At 38.3% G+C, this 18,763-nt stretch overlaps 1 protein-coding gene across 1 annotated transcript in view; it reads right to left on the bottom strand.

Moving 5' to 3' along the window:
• Positions 1–16,773, bottom strand: part of LOC104078669 (S phase cyclin A-associated protein in the endoplasmic reticulum-like) — a 36,477-nt gene extending 19,704 nt beyond the window's left edge. Inside the window, exons 1-4 of the mRNA XM_009580391.1 lie at positions 16,655–16,773; positions 15,424–15,579; positions 4,960–5,197; positions 1,673–1,822 (exon numbers count right to left, since the gene is read on the bottom strand). Of these exons, the coding sequence (XP_009578686.1) occupies positions 1,673–1,822; positions 4,960–5,197; positions 15,424–15,579; positions 16,655–16,773 (663 nt within the window). The remainder of the gene's footprint in view (positions 1–1,672; positions 1,823–4,959; positions 5,198–15,423; positions 15,580–16,654) is intronic.
• Positions 16,774–18,763: the final 1,990 nt, after the last annotated feature.

Genomic DNA, 18,763 nt, shown 5'->3' with positions numbered 1-18,763 from the left:
TTAACTTGGTCCGGGGGTAGATTAGTGATGGCACATGACCTCAACCCCAAGTGCACACGCTGACGACTCCAAGACGCTGCAGAATCGCCAGCTGGGAAGCATGCCCACAGACAAACGCGTTTTGCACATACTGAAGTCTCTTGACTGTCTGCTGGCAGCCACCATAGCCAGCTGCTGCCATGGCACGCAGCCTGCTCGCCATGGCCGGACCTTCGCCCCAGGGCACGAGTGCTAAACAGCGACAGACCCTACAGACTACTATAACTGACATCGCTGGTAGGAAATCCCTCTTCTGCGCTATTCCTGGCACGTTTATAGTTGCAAGTCCTCCATGCAATGAATCACATCTGTTTATACTTGTGTGCCAGAAAAGAAATTTTTAAACTGCAGAGAAAAGACAACATTGTTTGCTGGCACTTCTGGATGCCAGCACGACCCGTTGTGTAGCAGTGGGAATCAGAAAATGGCAGCAATATCACATGCATTTTCAAAAAGACCATATTAAAAAGTGTTGCCCACAGTTGGCTCCAGACCCCGAGTGGGATTTGATTGCACAGGGTAGGAAGGCTGCAGGATCCTCCCTCCAGCTGTGGCCAAAGCCACAGAAACATTACTATATAATTAGATTATATAATTATATACTATTTCTGACAATATTGTCAGCTTTAAGATATTATAACGTTCCAATTATAGTCAACAACTGTAAGAACATTATCAGACAGCTTTTCTCTAAACCTTTGCTGACAAATTGTAACATTTTCTTCTGCTCTTCAGCTTAACTGAGAGGACTAAGCTCCTCATCCTGAACCCCCACCCCAAAAGTTGAACAAAAATGGGAACCAAGTGTTACAAGTATAGAAAGAGAACAAAATGAGTAACTTCACAAAATACAGCAACTGAACCATACCGCAGATGTAGGCACCATAACACAGTTTCTGCACATCCAGAGTCAGATTCACATACTCAAAACCAAAGAGCAAGTGCCAAATTCTGCCCTGCCCAATACACCCTGAGAGGCTACGTATAAGCTGAAGAAACTGGGAGACTTTTGAGACTAAAGTACTTGCAATAGTTTTGAAGTTTTGTGTCTGGGTTATTTTATAAGCTATTCTTACTACTATGAGCGGTCAGAGAGTCCACTGGCAAAAGTGGACAACAATCAAGGAAGCTAGAGGGGGATTTCCACTGAGTATTTGTTTTACTGCTAAAAAGATGCAAGGAAAAGAATGGCTTGAACTTAAATGAGCACTCTGGCTACCAGGGAGATGGCTACATTGGCATCTGAGGACATGATTTCATGGCAGACTAGCTCAGTTGGCTTTAAAAGGGCTTAACCTGGGTACCACAGCCATCTGATCAAGCTGACATAAAGTTAACCTGGAATTGTTATATCAGTTGCTAAGTATATCTTGGCAGCGAGTAAGGCTAGTTAAAATCCATGCAATGTCAGCATCATTGCCTGTGTAAAAACACGGAGTTTCCTTATGGCCACAAAACATTAACATTTTTGTGTTAAGATGCAACTTCAGCTTCTATTTTGCGAACACATATATTTGTGCTCATAGGAATCCCAAGCGCTTCAAAAACAATGTTGAGGGGATTAGTTTTCTTGAGGGATCCATGACTAAATGTGCACTTGATAACTTCTGATCCCATTTTCCATTTGCCTTACCTGATTATCTATGTTGTTTACAGTAAAATAGCCCACACAAATAATGACTTCGTGTAGCAATCCTTCACAGGTATGCTGGGAACAGTACCACAGCAGAGAGCTGATAATATGCCGGAATGCAAGGGACAGTCCTTCAGCACCCACAATAGACTGAAAAAAAGGCCAAGAAACAGAAATTACAGTCTAGCAGTATGTTATAGAAATTGTGTGAATTACATACACATCGACTGCACCGGGTTTTTTTTTGGCAAAGTATAGACTATGTTATTTGTTGCGATGACTTTGAAGGAGGACAGAATCAGCTCTCTTCTTTCAGTAACTTATCATTTACAACTGGACTATAAGAATAAATACAAATTTTAAAGGGACACAGGAAAAATTGGATTCTTATTAGCTGACATTCAGTGTAGCATTAGGTTCACCTTTTCATTTGACATACATTACATGTTTCAGGAAAACTTAATGCTAATAATATTTCTTAGTAATAAGCAAAAGAAACCAAACCATCTTCATTTCTGCAAAAAAGCAAAATGCATTTCTCATTAATAACTTGCGCCCTGAATGGAATACAAAGATTAATAACAAATAATGCTCATTAATAACTTGCGCCCTGAATGGAATACAAAGATTAATAACAAATAATGACTTTTCAAACATTAAAAAAAGTTAGAAACATCCAAAAGGAGAGAACACTCAGCTGCAAAGCTTCTTGGGATGCTTTTTAAAAGTAGGCAAATTGCTGTAACGTGGAGATTCAGAATTAGATTTTATCTGTGCAGCCCACAGCCTCTATTTAATAAACATGTCAAACAGACAGAACGACACAAGGTCAAAGGGGAAAACTAAAGCACAAGGAATGAGCATGACAGTCTACTAACTCTAATGAAACAGCAATGCAGGCCTGTGAGAAAATCTCTTTCATTTGAGAGTTTTCTTGATTTTATACCTTGTGGCGTGTGTTAAGTACGTATACATAAACCCCAGTCTGTAGGATAGTTTAGTTTTAGCATACTCCAAATCTACCCAGCACAAGTGTAATCCTGGACAATTAAAACAGACTCAGCTGTGGTTCCATCTTGAACCTCAAGTGTTCTGGTAAGTTAGTATATTTTCAAAATTTAACACACAATACGGCCACCATTTACTGCTTTACATCATGTAAATACCATGCTCTTAGGTCCACCCTTATTTAATTAGTGCTGTCCACGCATGCTGTGACCTAGCACTCGGGGTTTAACCTTCCCTGATAACAACAGGTCAAAGGGCACCTGAGTTTGTGTATAAAAGTTAAACTAATTTTTCAAGGAAACTATGCTTCCTTTTTAGCCAGAATTAATATCAGCTCAGGATCCTGCGTTGTTTCTCACTACCATCTTTCAATTGTTTAGACTGTCAAATTAAATGAAATATATAGCCATGAGCCATCTGTGCTAATACAAACTCTAGAATACCAGACCTCTTCTGTTAATCAAAAAAACCTATTCTATAGTCCTACTATTACATGATAAAACTATTCCTTAGAGATAATAATCAGACAGTACACAAACTACACTTTTCCTTCTGCTGTCTGCTAGCCTGCTACAGTCCACAAGGTCGGAATGGACAGTAAACTGCCTCAGGTGTATGTTGATTTTTTTAACATTACAGAAACAAATCACATTAATACATCGAAAGGGATAGCTGCTGAGACTATCACAAACAACACTGTGCTTACAATTCAGTAAGACAGCTAGGCGGACACTTCCTGAGCGGAGCCCTGCATCGATGAACTGAACGAAATAATTCACACTGGTTGGTTTTCTACCACCCTTCATGCAATAATTACTACCTTGCGCTATTTTATGTAGAACAAACTAATGCAGATCACCGGACTTGGGAATTAAAGCTGACGGTTTGTTACAAATACTCAGATATAATGGTAGTTGGTAGGGGGATAAATACAGACAGTGTAAGTAGAAGCTTACATTTTAAAAATCAATAGTGGTTTCTTGAGGTGTCAGTGGGAGAGCCCTTCAGCCGTTGCACTTTGCGATAGTCGCCCTATAACTGTAACTGTCCCAATTCAAGTTTTACTCTTTGGTAGATACCTGTAATATCTACAGCAACAAATAAATATCCAGTCTCAAACAAGAGCTACTGAACAAGCTGTAGAAGGGAACTACTTTGATATACCTTGATTTACAGAAAGAAATGGGAGTTAATGGTGTGTGTAAGAGTTGTTTTACATGGAACTCCAATAAATATACTGTTTCTGTGCCCTGTAAAAATACCCTGACTGGACTGGATCCTGCAACTGCATCTATACAGATGAATGTTGCTACATGCAGATTGCTTGTTGCTGTTATCAGAGATACTAAATGCACTAAAAATCAAAGTCAAGAAATACGAACTGAAGGACACTTATACCTTATACTAAATTCTTTACTCATGCAAAGCTCTTGCTGAGTTTAATGCATTTCAGATGGAGTGTGTGGTATAACTTACATACAACTTACATACTAAATGAAACAGAAACCTATTCTGATGAATTGCATAAGATTGATGCTGCTAAATGTGTTGTGCAAAGCAATGCTTTTTGACAGGTGTTTTATATTAACAACACAACAGCTTTGCCAATTTATCTGAGACATACACTAGTATTTGTATTTTCTTTGTACGGCAAAATGATTCACTTAGACTAGAAATCTGTTCACAGAAGAAGGAAGAAGAGACTTATCTTCTCAAGACTCAAAATGTGACCTCTGAGGTTTTTTTACAAATAAAAATTATGAAAAGTTAAATTTCCAATTGTTGGTCAATAAAATCTTACTTGGATAAAAAAAATTGGGTATCAAGTGATTTTCAGTTTCAGTTGTACAGTCTTAATGCAAGTGGCCACTGAAAGCACTGAAAAATGTAAACTGTAGTTATAATATAAGCAAGTCCTTTCGCATTAGAAAAATTGTTATTTCATGCTTTGACCAAGATTTTTTTTACATTTTTGGGGCTTATTAAATATAAAAAGTACTATGCTAAAAGTGAGGTTTTTTGAATAGAAGTAGTAATGGATGGGATTCAGCATTTTGCATAGTCCATGTTTTCACTTTTTGCTTAAATTCATTTGCCACAGCAATACAATGGAAATAACAATAATTAGCAATTTTAAGCATGAAAAAACATGCTTAACCTAAACATTTAATCGTGAAAGTTCCTCCAATAACTAAGATCTCAAAGACAAAACTTAGTCCAAGAGTATATGCAATAATTAAAATTTTCACACTAAGCAAAAGTTTTAAAACATCTTTTACCTGAAAGGCAAGCAGATCAAGAACAGCGAAACTATTGAAGAAACGTAAACTCTGAATGGCAACCTGGACTGTGTTCGCTGCATAGCTGTCTTTAGGACTTGCTGTGTTTGGATCTGAAATCGTCCCGTGGAAAAGAACACAGTACAGCATATGCAAGACTCCAACCAGATCCGTAGACTGAAGAGCTGCTGTTAGTCCTGTGGGGTCCTGACGTGTATTGTCAAATATGTTCCAAGATCTGTCAAAGAAACATTAAGCCATCTGAGGAGGAGACCAGCACTCAGTGAGAACACTTGCCCAGGATGCAGTACTTCTAATACGCCAAATGTCAGAAAACCAGTAAACTGCTAAAAAGGAAAAAACCTGATGCCTCATGTGTCAAGAAAACACAACTTTTCCAGAAAATACTTTCAATAATCTGGGCACCGTCTTATGCTCTCTTTAATTGCAGTGCAGCTGTATCTTTAAATATTTTTCTCCAAATACTGGTGTCTTTGCTCCCCAAATGGGTTCACGATACCAGCACGAGACCATGCAGAAATTCAACAGCTCTGAATTCGGAAGCCTGGGGGCACTTTAGGGGCTCCATGCGAGCTCTGTCTCAGGTCAGTAGCCTACACCCATCTTTCTTTCTTGCAACAGCAGCCAGCAGAGGTGGGAGAACTCCCTGGAGCCTCTCACTACCCCAGTGACGGGCTGCAGGCTCTGGAACAAACTGTCTACCTAAGTAGCAAAATAAGTTACCAGAACCAGATGATCTTAATCAAATTGTTCTGCAGGAATTTAAGAATGAAGTGGCTGAGCAGTTAAAACACACTACTACTTATTTCAGTCAGATGTTATTATGGGAGACTATACAGTAGCAAAGCACAAATAAGTATGAAATGCTCGAGACAAACCAGCACAGTTTGTGCAAATGGAAACTAGGTTTCTTTGGTATTTTTGGGTATGCACGTAAAATAATGGAGAAGGTTTTTGGCTATCTAGGATATCAGGACAGACAGGCAAATAACTCAGGAAGTCCTTTCCCTTCTCACATTCAAACTTTCATAATCCCTCCATGATTTGTACTGTTTCTGTTTTTTCACATTATTAATCATCCAGAAGATGATGCAGAACAGTCACTACTACGGAAGACTACGATTGTCACTACTCTGGAGGGTAAACAATGTGTAGAAGGCAGGCAAATACAAAATAAAGCATACAAAATAATTAAATAAGTTTTATATACTCTGCATTCTGATTCAATCCCATCATGTAAACCACTTGAACTTCATTATGGAAATACATTTAGTCTATACTGGCAATCAAAGGAAACACTAATATATTAAGATACAGTGAACAGCAACACTGAAAATACGGTACATCAAAATCTGGTCTTTACCTCATTTACTATGTTTCCACTTAAAAAAAAAAAAAAAAAGAAAAAAGAAAAAAAAGAAATAGGTGTCAACAGCAAAAGAGACTATAAAGATTTTTTTTTTTTTAAATAATTGAAGGAAAATACGACAGGTGATATGAGAAAACGTTATAAAAGAACTAATTAGATGAGGGCATCTTTCCCTTTTATAACAACTAAAAGCAAAAGAAGTGGGAAAGCAGTGGAAACAAGAACCACTTTCTAAAACAATCTACTTTGAAGACCTCAGTTGAAACGACTGGACAGTCAGAGGGCTCAGAATATTCCTGTTGACCAGAATCAGTAAGGAGCTTTTCCTTGACTAGAACGGCTCTAAACGATCTTTTCAGTATCTGCATCAGAAGCACCTTGCACCAATCTGTTACACGCACTGCTCTGCTCCAGTGAAGCTTCCAACACAGATCCTAGGTATGCTGACTAATCCTGCTTTTTGTGACACAGACGCTTGTCTTCAATGGAGCAACTAAACCACGAATTCAGCAACTACTAGGTTCTGGCGATCATCATCTTGTTCTGTAATTTTCACATTTTCTAGTGAAGCAAAAAAGCAGGTAAGAAAGCACCACCTCACCCAACAACAATGTCTATCAGTAAGAATTTCTATTTGTAACAGCGCACTATTGCTTCCTTGGACCAAAGAGAAAGAGAGAGAAACAGGCAGAGCAGGATAACGAACCTGCATTCTCCACGTCCCAAAGAACGCCCTGGTACCACGCTAACCTCAAATACAGCTTAAATACTTAAAGAGAAGAAAGAACAACAGTTATGTGAAATACCATCTTCGCGGTTATAATAGCAAACTTCAAAGCTAGTATCTACGCATTTTCTTGTGGATACAATTCTGTAAGGTAGCGTGAGTGGGCACTACAAACATGAGCAAGGCTGATGACCAGGTCCTTCTGATACCGCAAACTCCTGTTGTGCCCCTGAGCAGGGACCGCTTTGCGTCTGGGTGGGCACAGAGTGTGCACAGCTACTGCGAGGAGGCTGACAGGCTGCAGGTGAAGGAGGGGAGATTTAGGAGGCTTAGGAAGTTTATTTTAGCACTCAGGCTATGAAGTAGAAATCTTCATATTTCACAGCCTTCGAGCGGTTGTCTCACAGCTGTACCTGCCCTGAGCTCAGGTGAATACGATAGGGACAGTATTTGGGCAGTACACAACTTACTGTACTGGCACCCATCTGCTTCCATCACTGTCCGCTCACATATTTATGTTTAGAAAGCACCTGCCCAGATGACTCACTTCTGCTTTTTATCAGTTAGATCACACGTGTAAGGAATGATCTTAGCTGAAATTAGCATTTATGGTTACCATTTCTTTCCAAGTTCTTTCTATTTACAGTCTGTTCAATGTTACGGAAAAAGCTTTTAAGTACAGCATCCTCTGCTGCTACCTCAAGGATTAATGTCCTGGTCCTATTTCAGTGATACCTATGCTGCACAAAAAAACACACGAGACTACATAATTACTTCACAAATCTTTGAAAGAAGCAAAGAGATCTTTAGGTAAGAACAAAAGCAATGTAGCTGTGCCTGTTTTCCAGTACCTGTGTTGTTACACAGGTGGCTCCATTACCACCGGTCACCACCAGATCTCCACCACAACTCTGCCAGTTAGCGGTCAGCCATTCGTAGATAAGTCAGCTGGAGACGAACGTGTCTGAGTTTATTGTACAGGTTCCAAAAATGGGGTGTTTGTTCAATACTGTGATAGCCAACTGAACTCCTAACAATCCTTAAAGAAACTGTGTCATAAAACCAGCTGCGACAGCGCTTCAGAAGGCCACCGGCGTAGCATTCTCTCAAAATACATGTAATGATATTTGAAAGACAAGCTGAAGTAAATTAAAAAGATGATTAAAATTGTGATTTGATGCCACTTACCTGCTGCAAAAGAACCATCACAAACAGTCAGCTTGCGGTTTGTTAACACTCAGAACGATCCTAACACCTACTCCATAAAGAATAAAAAAAGTGGAAAAAACACCAGCGCTCTAAGTGTGTTTTGGGTGGGGCTACGCTGCACAACAGTTTATGGCATTACTTGGCTTTTCCTACGCCTGGAATCCATGCCCAAAATCTTCATTGGAAAGCTCTGTGGTCTTTAAGTGAGTGTGTTTGAATGGAGTCAGCAGAGACACTTCCTGAACCCTCACCTGGCCTTGCCAGCTGTGCAGGATTTATACGGATCCCTGCTGCAGAGCTTCAGGTCCTGTTGGCACGTGAACCTGGCGGCAAGCGAGGAGCGAACCTGGATGGCTGCAAAAGGAGGGTGAGCGAACACAGCTCTGGGACAACCTCTGTGCACTTCCACAACTTTCCTTTGTGTATCTGTGGACTCCGAAGTATTCCTCACTTTAAAATAGTTTCTGATGTCCAATTATTTATTTTGCAGTATGCAGTAGCCAAAACGTGCTAACCATCACTTAACTACACTCAAGTAACTAGAATGTTTATTTCCACAGTGTCACATGAGAGCACAGCTCCTTCTGCCAACTAGTATTTCTTAATTTCAATCTTAGCTTTTTCAACAGTACAAAACAGAAAAAACCACACATGGTCAAACGATAACCCCAAATTAATTACTGTATATGATACCTCACAGAATTTTCAGTGACTATATGCGATCAGAAGATTGACCAATTTTACCAAAGGTTAAAGTTAGCTTGCTCTCAACTCTCACTCCATCATTATTTTTAAACAATTCCATATGAAAAAGCTTACATTGCTGGATGAAATCCTTTTACCATTTTGTGCTGCTCTGGAGCAGTAAATGAATCAAAATATACATAAAAAAGTCTATTGTAAAATAACTCAAAATGCAAGCATTATTTTTTTCACAGAAAAGACCAGGAATTTTAAAGTTATACCACAGAACAAAGCTGTTAAAAAAAAAAACAAACACTTAAAAAAATCTGTCTGCTAGGTCTGGTGGATTGAAGGAACTGTTAGAAACATTTCTTTTTGATGTTGCCTGTATTACAGTTAATGTGTACATGAACAGGGCACTGGCTCCTGTTGGTTTTAACCGTCAGTTACAATCACTTTAAGCCTAAATGTTTACAATAAAAAGGTAAAAGACGTTATTCATACTGGTTGTGGCTTTAAAATAGAAAAAAATGTGTATGAGATGTTGGAAAATAAAGCACGAACCTTTGTGTGTGCTGCTTTGAGTGATTTTGGTCAAGACTGTACAACAGTGGATTTCATACATCTAGCAGATTTTTAATCCACCTCAAAGGTAAGCCCAGTGAAAATTCAGTGATAACTGTCAGGACACAGACTGAAATAAAAACCCATAAAAACCCTAATATCATAAGATGACGATATCATACAAGAAACCTAGGTTTTACGTAAGTAAAGTTAAGAGAGGAGATTCCTATGGATGTACCTCCTTTTAATTCTCTTATTTAAAGAAGCTCACTCTCTGTTTCTGTAACAGCTGCCAAAGTAAAACAGTCAGTTTGGACAAAACCCCTTCAATTAATCACTGAAGGGAAGCAAGACTTACCAGATTTTTTACATTGGCTTACATAGCTGGGAAAACAGGCTTTCAAACTTTACCAAGTCTCTATATTTAACACAGAATATCAGGCAAATAGTTGTATTACGGTCAAACACCTGCAGGATCTTAAAAAGAAAAGTTTAATGAAATGCAGGGGATTTTCATTATGGGTTGCCATTATGATTTTCAGCTTCTGCCATCAAGGAGTCTCAGGAATTGGTACGGGGTTTATGACTTACAAAAAAGGTTTAAGACTTTAAAAATGTGGATATATCCATCGCAGGAAAGAAAGATACTAAACAGTGGTACTTCATTGCTTAAAATACACCACTATTTATTAAAAACAGGAATTCAATACAGCTTGATGAGAAACAGCATACTCTGCAGAACGAGTATAAAACTACAATTTCTCCATGCTTCAATATAAGCAAACTGTTTATATCTGAAACTATATTGTTTTAAAAACTAAGCTAACAAGCAGACAAGCCTCTCTGAGGGTATACATTATAATGTTTGTATATTTGAAATATATACTCCTGATTAAAAACACGGAGCCAAATGGAAACACGAGTTTTCAAAAGGCTTAGAATATAATGGGGTTTTTTTATTGTTAGGATTTAAAAACTATCATCTGTACTTCTTGCTTCTAAATTATTTTATTTAGAAAGAGATGTCAAAATATAGAGGCAACATAATAATACAAGAGGTATAAAGAAGTATTTAGCACCTGTCAGACCTTGTTGTAATTCACGCTGTCAAGCTAGGAATCACAGTACTGTGTAAAAGTGATGATTTGAAACCTTTTAGTAATTTCAAGAACAAGTTTTAGTTAGTTTACAGTACTTGCTGGATCTGCTGTCTGTTGGAAGTGGTGAGAAGCACAACCAGCATTCAGGCAGACTTGCATCTGATTTGCCATCCAGCAGCCAAACCAGACATTATCTTAATTACTGTAATAAAACTGAAAACAGACCAGCCTACTTCCTTGCATATCTGTGACATGACAGTCACTATTTTCCTGGATCAAACCCTATATATCTGCAGCTTTCCACCACTGCAGCTTGTAATCCACAACTTCATTAGCTGTTGACACAGATTTATATATATTCTACTACTGGTTTGAGATAACATATAACAGTCACAATTTAGCTACTGTACTGCTGACATTCTGTTTTCCTAGATTAATGAGGGAGCGCGCAGACATTTCTTACATCAAGAAAACAGCAAAATTTTGAAAAAGTTGATGTCCCAAGAAGCTACATGATTTGAGGGACTATTATTTGCAATATTCTCCTTATGCACAACTCGCTTCCCTCCTTGTGTCTGTGTTATTGATAGTCCACTGTACTGCTCTTAGGGAGAACATTCTTCCCTAGTGATTAACCCTTACACTGCACTACTGCTGATAGTTTCCTCCTGCTGTTTGCATTAACTCTGTGGTTAATATGAATTTCTTCATTCAGACCAATGGGCACAAGTGAAATGAGGCATTAACAACAGTCCTCCATAGAGTAACAACTGAACTTCTTGGACAGAAATCTTAGTTCCAGAGACTATATAGGGGAAAAAAGGGATATAGATTTGATGAACACTGGGCAGTACAGGAAAAGACAGGAACATAAGCAAGATCCTTGCTATGCTGATGAAGGACTTGCCATATATTTTCTTACTTAGTCTTCACTCCTGCTTTTAGGGAAGGGTGAGCTGGGGCAGCATGACCATATTTTTGTTAACACTCATTGCATTCCATGCCGGCTCATGGTTTTCTGTCTTGTGTTTACAAGCCAAGCATGCTCCATATATGTATTCAGGACTCAAGGGCCCAAAATAGGCCTTATATCTCTCATAGTTACAATAACAAACTCTGGAAAACAAGGCTATCGTCCTGAACATTGCTACTGGACATCTGGAATTGGACACAGATTGCAAGACAGATTTATATGGCTATATACACCACTGTTATTCTGTATAAAGTCATTTAATATTTTGCTTTATTTCAGGTCAATAAAAATGTCTCTGTTTTCAATTCTGGCTACTGTTACCCTTAATGGTGAGCAAAAAAGAGTTAAGCATTATCATGGCCACAATTTTCAAGCCTAAGTATCAAACGTCAGGTTCACCTTTTGCTCAGCAAACAGATAGCTCAATATTCAGACGTGCTCCATTTTATGATTTCTCACTACATACAATAAGGGACAATTCCCTATTTTCAGCTCTCGTACACTTCTCTTTTTTTAACCCATCAGGGAGAAAGGAGCTCTCACCTCCATTACTAGCAATGGATGCAACACAGCAAAAGAAAAATGGGACTTCCAGTTGGAGGTCTCAAGTCACCCTCACTGATTCTCACTGTATAACAGATGAGGGTATAAAAATTACCAAAACCAGATTCACATGGGGTTACAAGTTATTAATGTTTTCAACAAATGATCTTTTATAAGTATTACACAGTGTTTGGAAAATGTGCTATTACATTCATAGCAAAACTTCAATTAAAAGAATCAATCTAGCATTTATTAGCCAGTACCAAAAATGATCATTTGAAAAGTAAGATCAATATCAAAGTTAAATCTTTTTAAAGACCTTGACCATTAATGAAAAGAAAATCCCTCTCTTATCATAAGATATGTTTATAACATATGTTCAGAATGGATTCCTTCATTTCAATAACTTTTTATGATGTTAAAATTGAGAATCCTCCAATTTATGTTCCTACATTAGCAAGGTTTTCCTTTATTGTATCTAACTCCATGATTTTGGACTTCTTTTTCCTAAGTCTATCTTGGGAACAAAAAAAGTATCTGAGTTTAGATCTTAAAATTTTATCATCTACATGATATCAACCATAGATCTCATTTAATACTTAATGTTGAGATACATATATGATACAATTTGAGGCTACTCTCTAATTGTTGTGACATCTTGCCTGATGCAGAGGTATGTGCAGGGAGGTACTTGACTGAGGTCTCTTCCCTGCCTATAAAATTGTTTTCCATGAAGTAACTGTCCAAATAAATACTGGGTATCGATTCAGAGCTTGGTTTAGAAACATTCTGCTAAATTTGGGAGTTTTACGAAATGTTCTTGTGAGGAAGACAGGAAAGTCTGGATTGACAGCTCTTCCTACATCACAGCTCTGGAAATGGCCTAAGATACTTTCTACCCACAGGACAGGATCTCTTAATTGTTTAAAACTTGAGTTAGAGTGTTTAACTTCTGGCCCTCTGGGGATACGCAGATTACAGTTGCAGTAAAGTTCGTAACAGCCTGGTGGTGTCTGAAAGCAGAGGAGGAGGATCACGCAGCGCTTGGCCGTTTCTAGCTCATAAAGGATTTCATTGTTGCAGGCACTGTGGATGGTTTGAGAGCCCTGAGGTGGTCCCGGTGTGTTAGCCACCCAGCGTCTACTGTCCTATCAGCTTCCCACCATGCCACTCAGTGGCACAGCATGCTAAGAGCTGCACACAGTATAAAGAGCACTGTATAAAAATCCTCTAATGCATTTTATATGGAATGACAACTTTTTATACGACAAATAGCAGCCCGAAATAGTTCTATCAGAAAAAACAAATTAATTTTGTGCCCCCCACGATCACCGTCGAGGAGCACAAAGAAGTTCCCAACCTGGAAACATTCTATATAGGTGGATATATCAAAAGGAAATTCAAAATTGCTCTTGCAACAACACTGAAAGCCTGATACTATTTTGGCAAAACTTCTTTTCGTGCTACAGTGTGAGAGCACTGGTAGTACTTACTAGACTTTTTTCCTCTCAGTAACAACTTCAAAAGTTTTATGATCCGAGTGGTTAATTACTCTGATGTACAGAGGAGTATAATATGGCATGTTTGTTTGGTGCTCAAGCATGTATCAACTGAGTTGGAGAATGAGAAATGCCAGATTCTGACTGAATAGGCTGCATTGCCTCCTATTACTATTTACCACGAATGAAAGAGGCATCTGTATTTCTCACAAAGAGAGGCTGCCTTTTGTGCTGCAGATCATGTATCACACAACATGTATTACTGTATTGTGACATATTTAAGAATTCAATAAATTTGAGCTCTGTTTCTGCCACCTTAATCTGTGTTTGGCAATACCTTTTTCCATTTAAATCACCTTGAATACTAAGGACTTCTGTAACGCGACAGAATTACACTCTGCATTCACTTCTTAAATGAGAGTGGGCTCAGGTGATGAAAGACATTTAATTTAAACTGCCCTTCTAATCAGTTACACCAAAGCTTTTGATCTGAAAGTGAAAGACAACGGTTTTGAAATCTCCAAGTTCATGCTTCTTGTTTCTTTTCATGCTCAAATGAACAATCCAACCTGGAAATCGAGAACAATCAGCACCTTTGGATAAAATTAAAAGCGTTGCTGTTATATGCAAATAGTAAGATCTTGATGTAACTGTGAACGCTCAACCCTCCAAAATTATTGTTCTGCTACAAAGCACAGATGTTCTTGGAAGAAGTACTTGCACAGTGCTGTATTATTTTGGGGTGCAAAGATCTCTATTATTTGGGTGAAGCATGCGCCTGCTTCAGAAATTGCAAATATTATATTACCCCCTCATTATATTACACTGGAACTATTATTTCACTAAGAGAAGGGTGACTTTTTTTTTTTTTTTTTTTTGCTATGCATTCGACTTTTGGCAGCGCTGTCCTGGAACGTAAAATGCCAAGTTGGCAGCTTTCAGAAAGGGAAATTTCAGCAAGTTGGGATGGTCTCTTTGGGCTCATATTTCTTGCAGTTCTTTTTCCATGTGCCTGTGGTCGCTGAGTTACCAGCAACAGCTCTTACCTGCAGCTTTGTTTCTTATTTTATGTTTTATTAACTCCAGTATTTCAACCCTAGCGTCATTCTTCCCTTCAGGTATTCATTGTAAAGTTCTGTCAGCTTTGCCTTTTCCTGAAATATGTAACAGTCTAATGGTGGTAGGTTCTGGTACGTGCACCCTGAAGCTCTGAAATTTTGACTCTCACAGTGTAAGGCTGTCCTACACTGTAGATTACTGAAGCCCAGATTTGCTGGCAGACACGTATCTCATGCTCACTCCCCACAACCCTGGTTAGGTTACGATAACAAACATTTTGCATTGGAAAATTCCCTGACAAATCTAGTAATGCTTTTCTTTACAGAAAATATAATTCCCTTACTGACACTGGTATCTTAAAAAATTAGGCTGCTCTAGAGACAAATCAATAAGAGTTGATTTTAGCTGATAATAAAATACCTCAGGACTGGACACTTAAAATTAGTAGTGATAAAACCCTCTCTGTAATGATAAGTAAAGGAGATAAAGTTTGCAATTCTTATAAATGACTTAGAAGAATCAAGACTCAGTCCAGGTAACTAACTACAGCTCAAGGGTGAAAGGGTGAGCAGAATTAATTTCCTGCACTGTTTCTTTACTGGTTATTACTGTGTGGCTAAGAACAGTTCTGTTTAACAGCCTCGTCAGAATGCTCAGGGTTACAACAGCTGCCGCCTGATGAACATATGTAGAGATGACAGATCAAGTGCACCTACCTTCCATTGACAGCAAAACATAGTTGACATATTCCATGCAACACTGCTGTGGCATTTTGTAGAAAAGTTGCTATTTTGGGATTCTCATCAACAGGGCCTTGAACGGAGAGGAAACAGCAACACAGCTTGTCGATCAAGCCTATGTTCACCACATAACTAGAAACAGAGGAAAGGCTGTATTAAAAAAAAATAGTCCCATGCCAGTTTCGGTAACTTTGCAAAGGAAGTAATTTCTGCTTCTCTACTATCAAACCATGCAAAATGCAGGATGTGATTACTTAAATACTCTTTTCCGAAAGGGTTCAGTAAAACAATTCAAATTACAATAAATTCAGATCTGGTTCTCTGTAACTGTCAGTAGTTTTCATTAAGAGATCTGTCTGTTGTAGGATAATTTGTATTATACTCTACAAGAAAGATGACTGTAAATGTTTATTTTACCATACTCCTAGAAGGACAATGGAATTTTGCCATAGTTAAATGATTTATAATAATCTTGATAGCTCTGCAACAGCACAATTTGTTTTTAGCATGAAGAGATAAACTTTGTAGAACACACTAATTCAAGAAGACAATGATGTTACCCAGATAACGTTTTATTGCAATATGTATATCATAAACAACTACTGCCCAGTTGTTGGGGTTTTTTTTCCTTTTTAAAATGTATCCAACAGTTAAGAGACTAATAGAACATGCAGGTAACAACCTTCTACCATCAGTACAGAAGGACCAGGATCAGAAAGCCTCCTCAGGAGCTCAACCAAAATTCAATGCAGAGAAAACCATGCTAGTGACTTTTTTTTTTTTAAACTGAAAACTCCTCTTTCTTTTTTATTATCAGAATAGATCAGATCATCATTGCAGATCATCAGATCACTACTGCTGAAGTTTCTTCGTTGAATTTCTAACAGCTTGGAAACCTACGCCAAAAATTTAGCTGTTTGTCCCTGTACCAAGATCTCTCTGTCCATACCAGGTTCTCTCATACTTTGATCATTATCAGCTCCATTTAAACTGTGCACACAGGTAATTTTTTTTTCCATGTCACTTTGCTGATATCAACTAACTTCACGTACTTTCCTTTTTCTACCACAAACATTCAGCTTCTCAGACTTTACTCCATCTCAGCTGTTCATTCTGCTGACTTATGCGACATCAACTTCCTTTGTGGAGACAAATATCCCACTGCAATCACCTCCTTATTCTCTTTACCCTCTAATTTTCTTTGTACTTTCCTCCACTCTTATCAAGTGGGAGAAACTTCTTGTCAAAATCAGAAGAACTGCTGTTATATCCTGTGCCTCCACCTGACTTCACAGACATGGGGAACCAATTGCTGTCAGACACCATCAACGGATTCACTGTTTTTACACTGATAGTCTATACTAAACCATCCTGTTATTAGTATTACTCCATCCTACCACCAGCTGTTTTGTCTACTCGCTTGTCAAGTCCACTTGCTAGAGATTGCCTCTTTGAGCATAGGCTCCTTGAGATGGGAACACCATTGGCTATATGGTTCCATAATGTCAAGACCTGACTTGACAAAGTATGGAACATTATTAAATAATAATGATTCTACTAAATAAATAATACTGATTAGATAATGCTTGTCCAATGAGCTCTACCAGTATTTATTAAAAATAACTATTCCCTCACATATCTTACAGTCTGATATTGAAAAACCAGGGACTTTTAAGATTTGGGAAAAAACATCTCCACTTTTCAGGCAGTGTTGTTGCTCCAAAACTAATCTCCCTTCAGGCCTAGAAGCTAGACTTTCTGCCAAAGTTTACCCTGCTGACACAAAGCTTTTGGAAGCAATAAAAGTAATTAAAAATAAAAATACACTGAATATAAAGCAAGAAGTCTGACTGCGGTATGAAAGATTTTTAAAGCTGCTGAAGTATTACAGTTAAAAACACTTTAAGACACACGAAGGTTATTAATTGCACACTCATTGCTCAGGGAAGTTTGACTTGTCCATTCTATTTAGCAACATGAAAGGCTACCAGCATTAGGTTTCTCGCAGATTTTGATCTAAGCAATCCACCTGATCATACAGGTGATAAGCAAGCTCTCCCATACTAGCAGAATAATTCCAGGAACAGAGCTGGGTATTAGATACATCACAGTCACAGAGAAACTAGAGTGCTAGAAACCTCTCTGTGAAATAGCAGGGGAGCGGAAGAACTAAATAAAATACAGCTAATACTGATAGATGATTACTCATAAAAAGGCACAACCATTCTCATCAATATTCTCTTCCTTTTTGCCTAGGAACATCTCTGCAGTCAGACTGACACCTGCAAAACGTGTTCATTGTCCCCCTTCCTTCACACCCACACCTGGATACAAAGCGACTGCTCTTTCGGCAGAGAAGAAATGGATGAGAGTTTTCAGTCTACTGGGACTATTCTTTAATGGCATCCGGAGACAATGAGAAGACGCATGAAGCACTCCCTTCCTTGAAGAATCGAGCATACAGACAAGTAGAATGTCAAAGCTCTCTAATCTATTGCCTCCATCTCTGAGTCTTTTTACCCTTTTATCTATGGTAGTATAGTTCCAATAATTTGGCTACCCTTTTGATACCCGGACAGTGTGTAGATAATTGTCATGTATGCATCAGGTCTAGTTGTCCCAAATATAAAAAAAAAAATTTTATTTCAACTTTCCTCTTTCTTCCCCCATCTTCCTAAAACTCTCATTTAATCAACTCCACAAGGACATATAATACAATACCCTGGAGGTGAAAGATTCTCATTAATAATAGAATTTGTCTGGTTTTGACTAGTTTAAAATGCCCTCTCTCTTTTTTTCCTAATTGCGCTATTACCTTGTCATCGTGCCTTTCATTCGCCATTTATAACCAGATCCCCTAAAGTGCCTCAGGTGAGGGACCTAGTTGGATTCTCATGTATCTTCTTATCTTAAGGGTATGCCTGTGCTTGGCCCAGTCAGTGTCAGGTGTCTGTTCAGCACAAATATCAATAAGCAGACCTCCCACCCTCCCATTCATAAATGGGGAGAATACAACATCCTGAAATTTTTTTTCAAAACCTGTTTGGGGAGAAGGCGGGTTACATGAGAACAATGAAGTTTTAGAGGTCACTGGTATCTATGACAACTATTTGTTTTGCTTTCCTCCTCCAGCTGTCTTTTTTGTATCCATCAGCATCATACCAGACCTTGAAAAGTCTGAAGATGCTCACTGTGACACATTTTCAGTAGCATATAAGCAGAATTTCATTTCTTCAGACGGCTGAAGATGTAGTGATGACTATTTATAATTTAAATAACTATTTATAATTTAAATAACTAGTATAATTTACTAGTG

Source organism: Fulmarus glacialis, unplaced genomic scaffold (assembly GCF_000690835.1).
Source record: "Fulmarus glacialis isolate BGI_N327 unplaced genomic scaffold, ASM69083v1 scaffold38246, whole genome shotgun sequence".
NCBI classification, from domain to species: domain Eukaryota; kingdom Metazoa; phylum Chordata; class Aves; order Procellariiformes; family Procellariidae; genus Fulmarus; species Fulmarus glacialis.
Note: the sequence above shows the minus strand (reverse complement) of the source record. Positions and strands in the feature narration are given on the sequence as shown.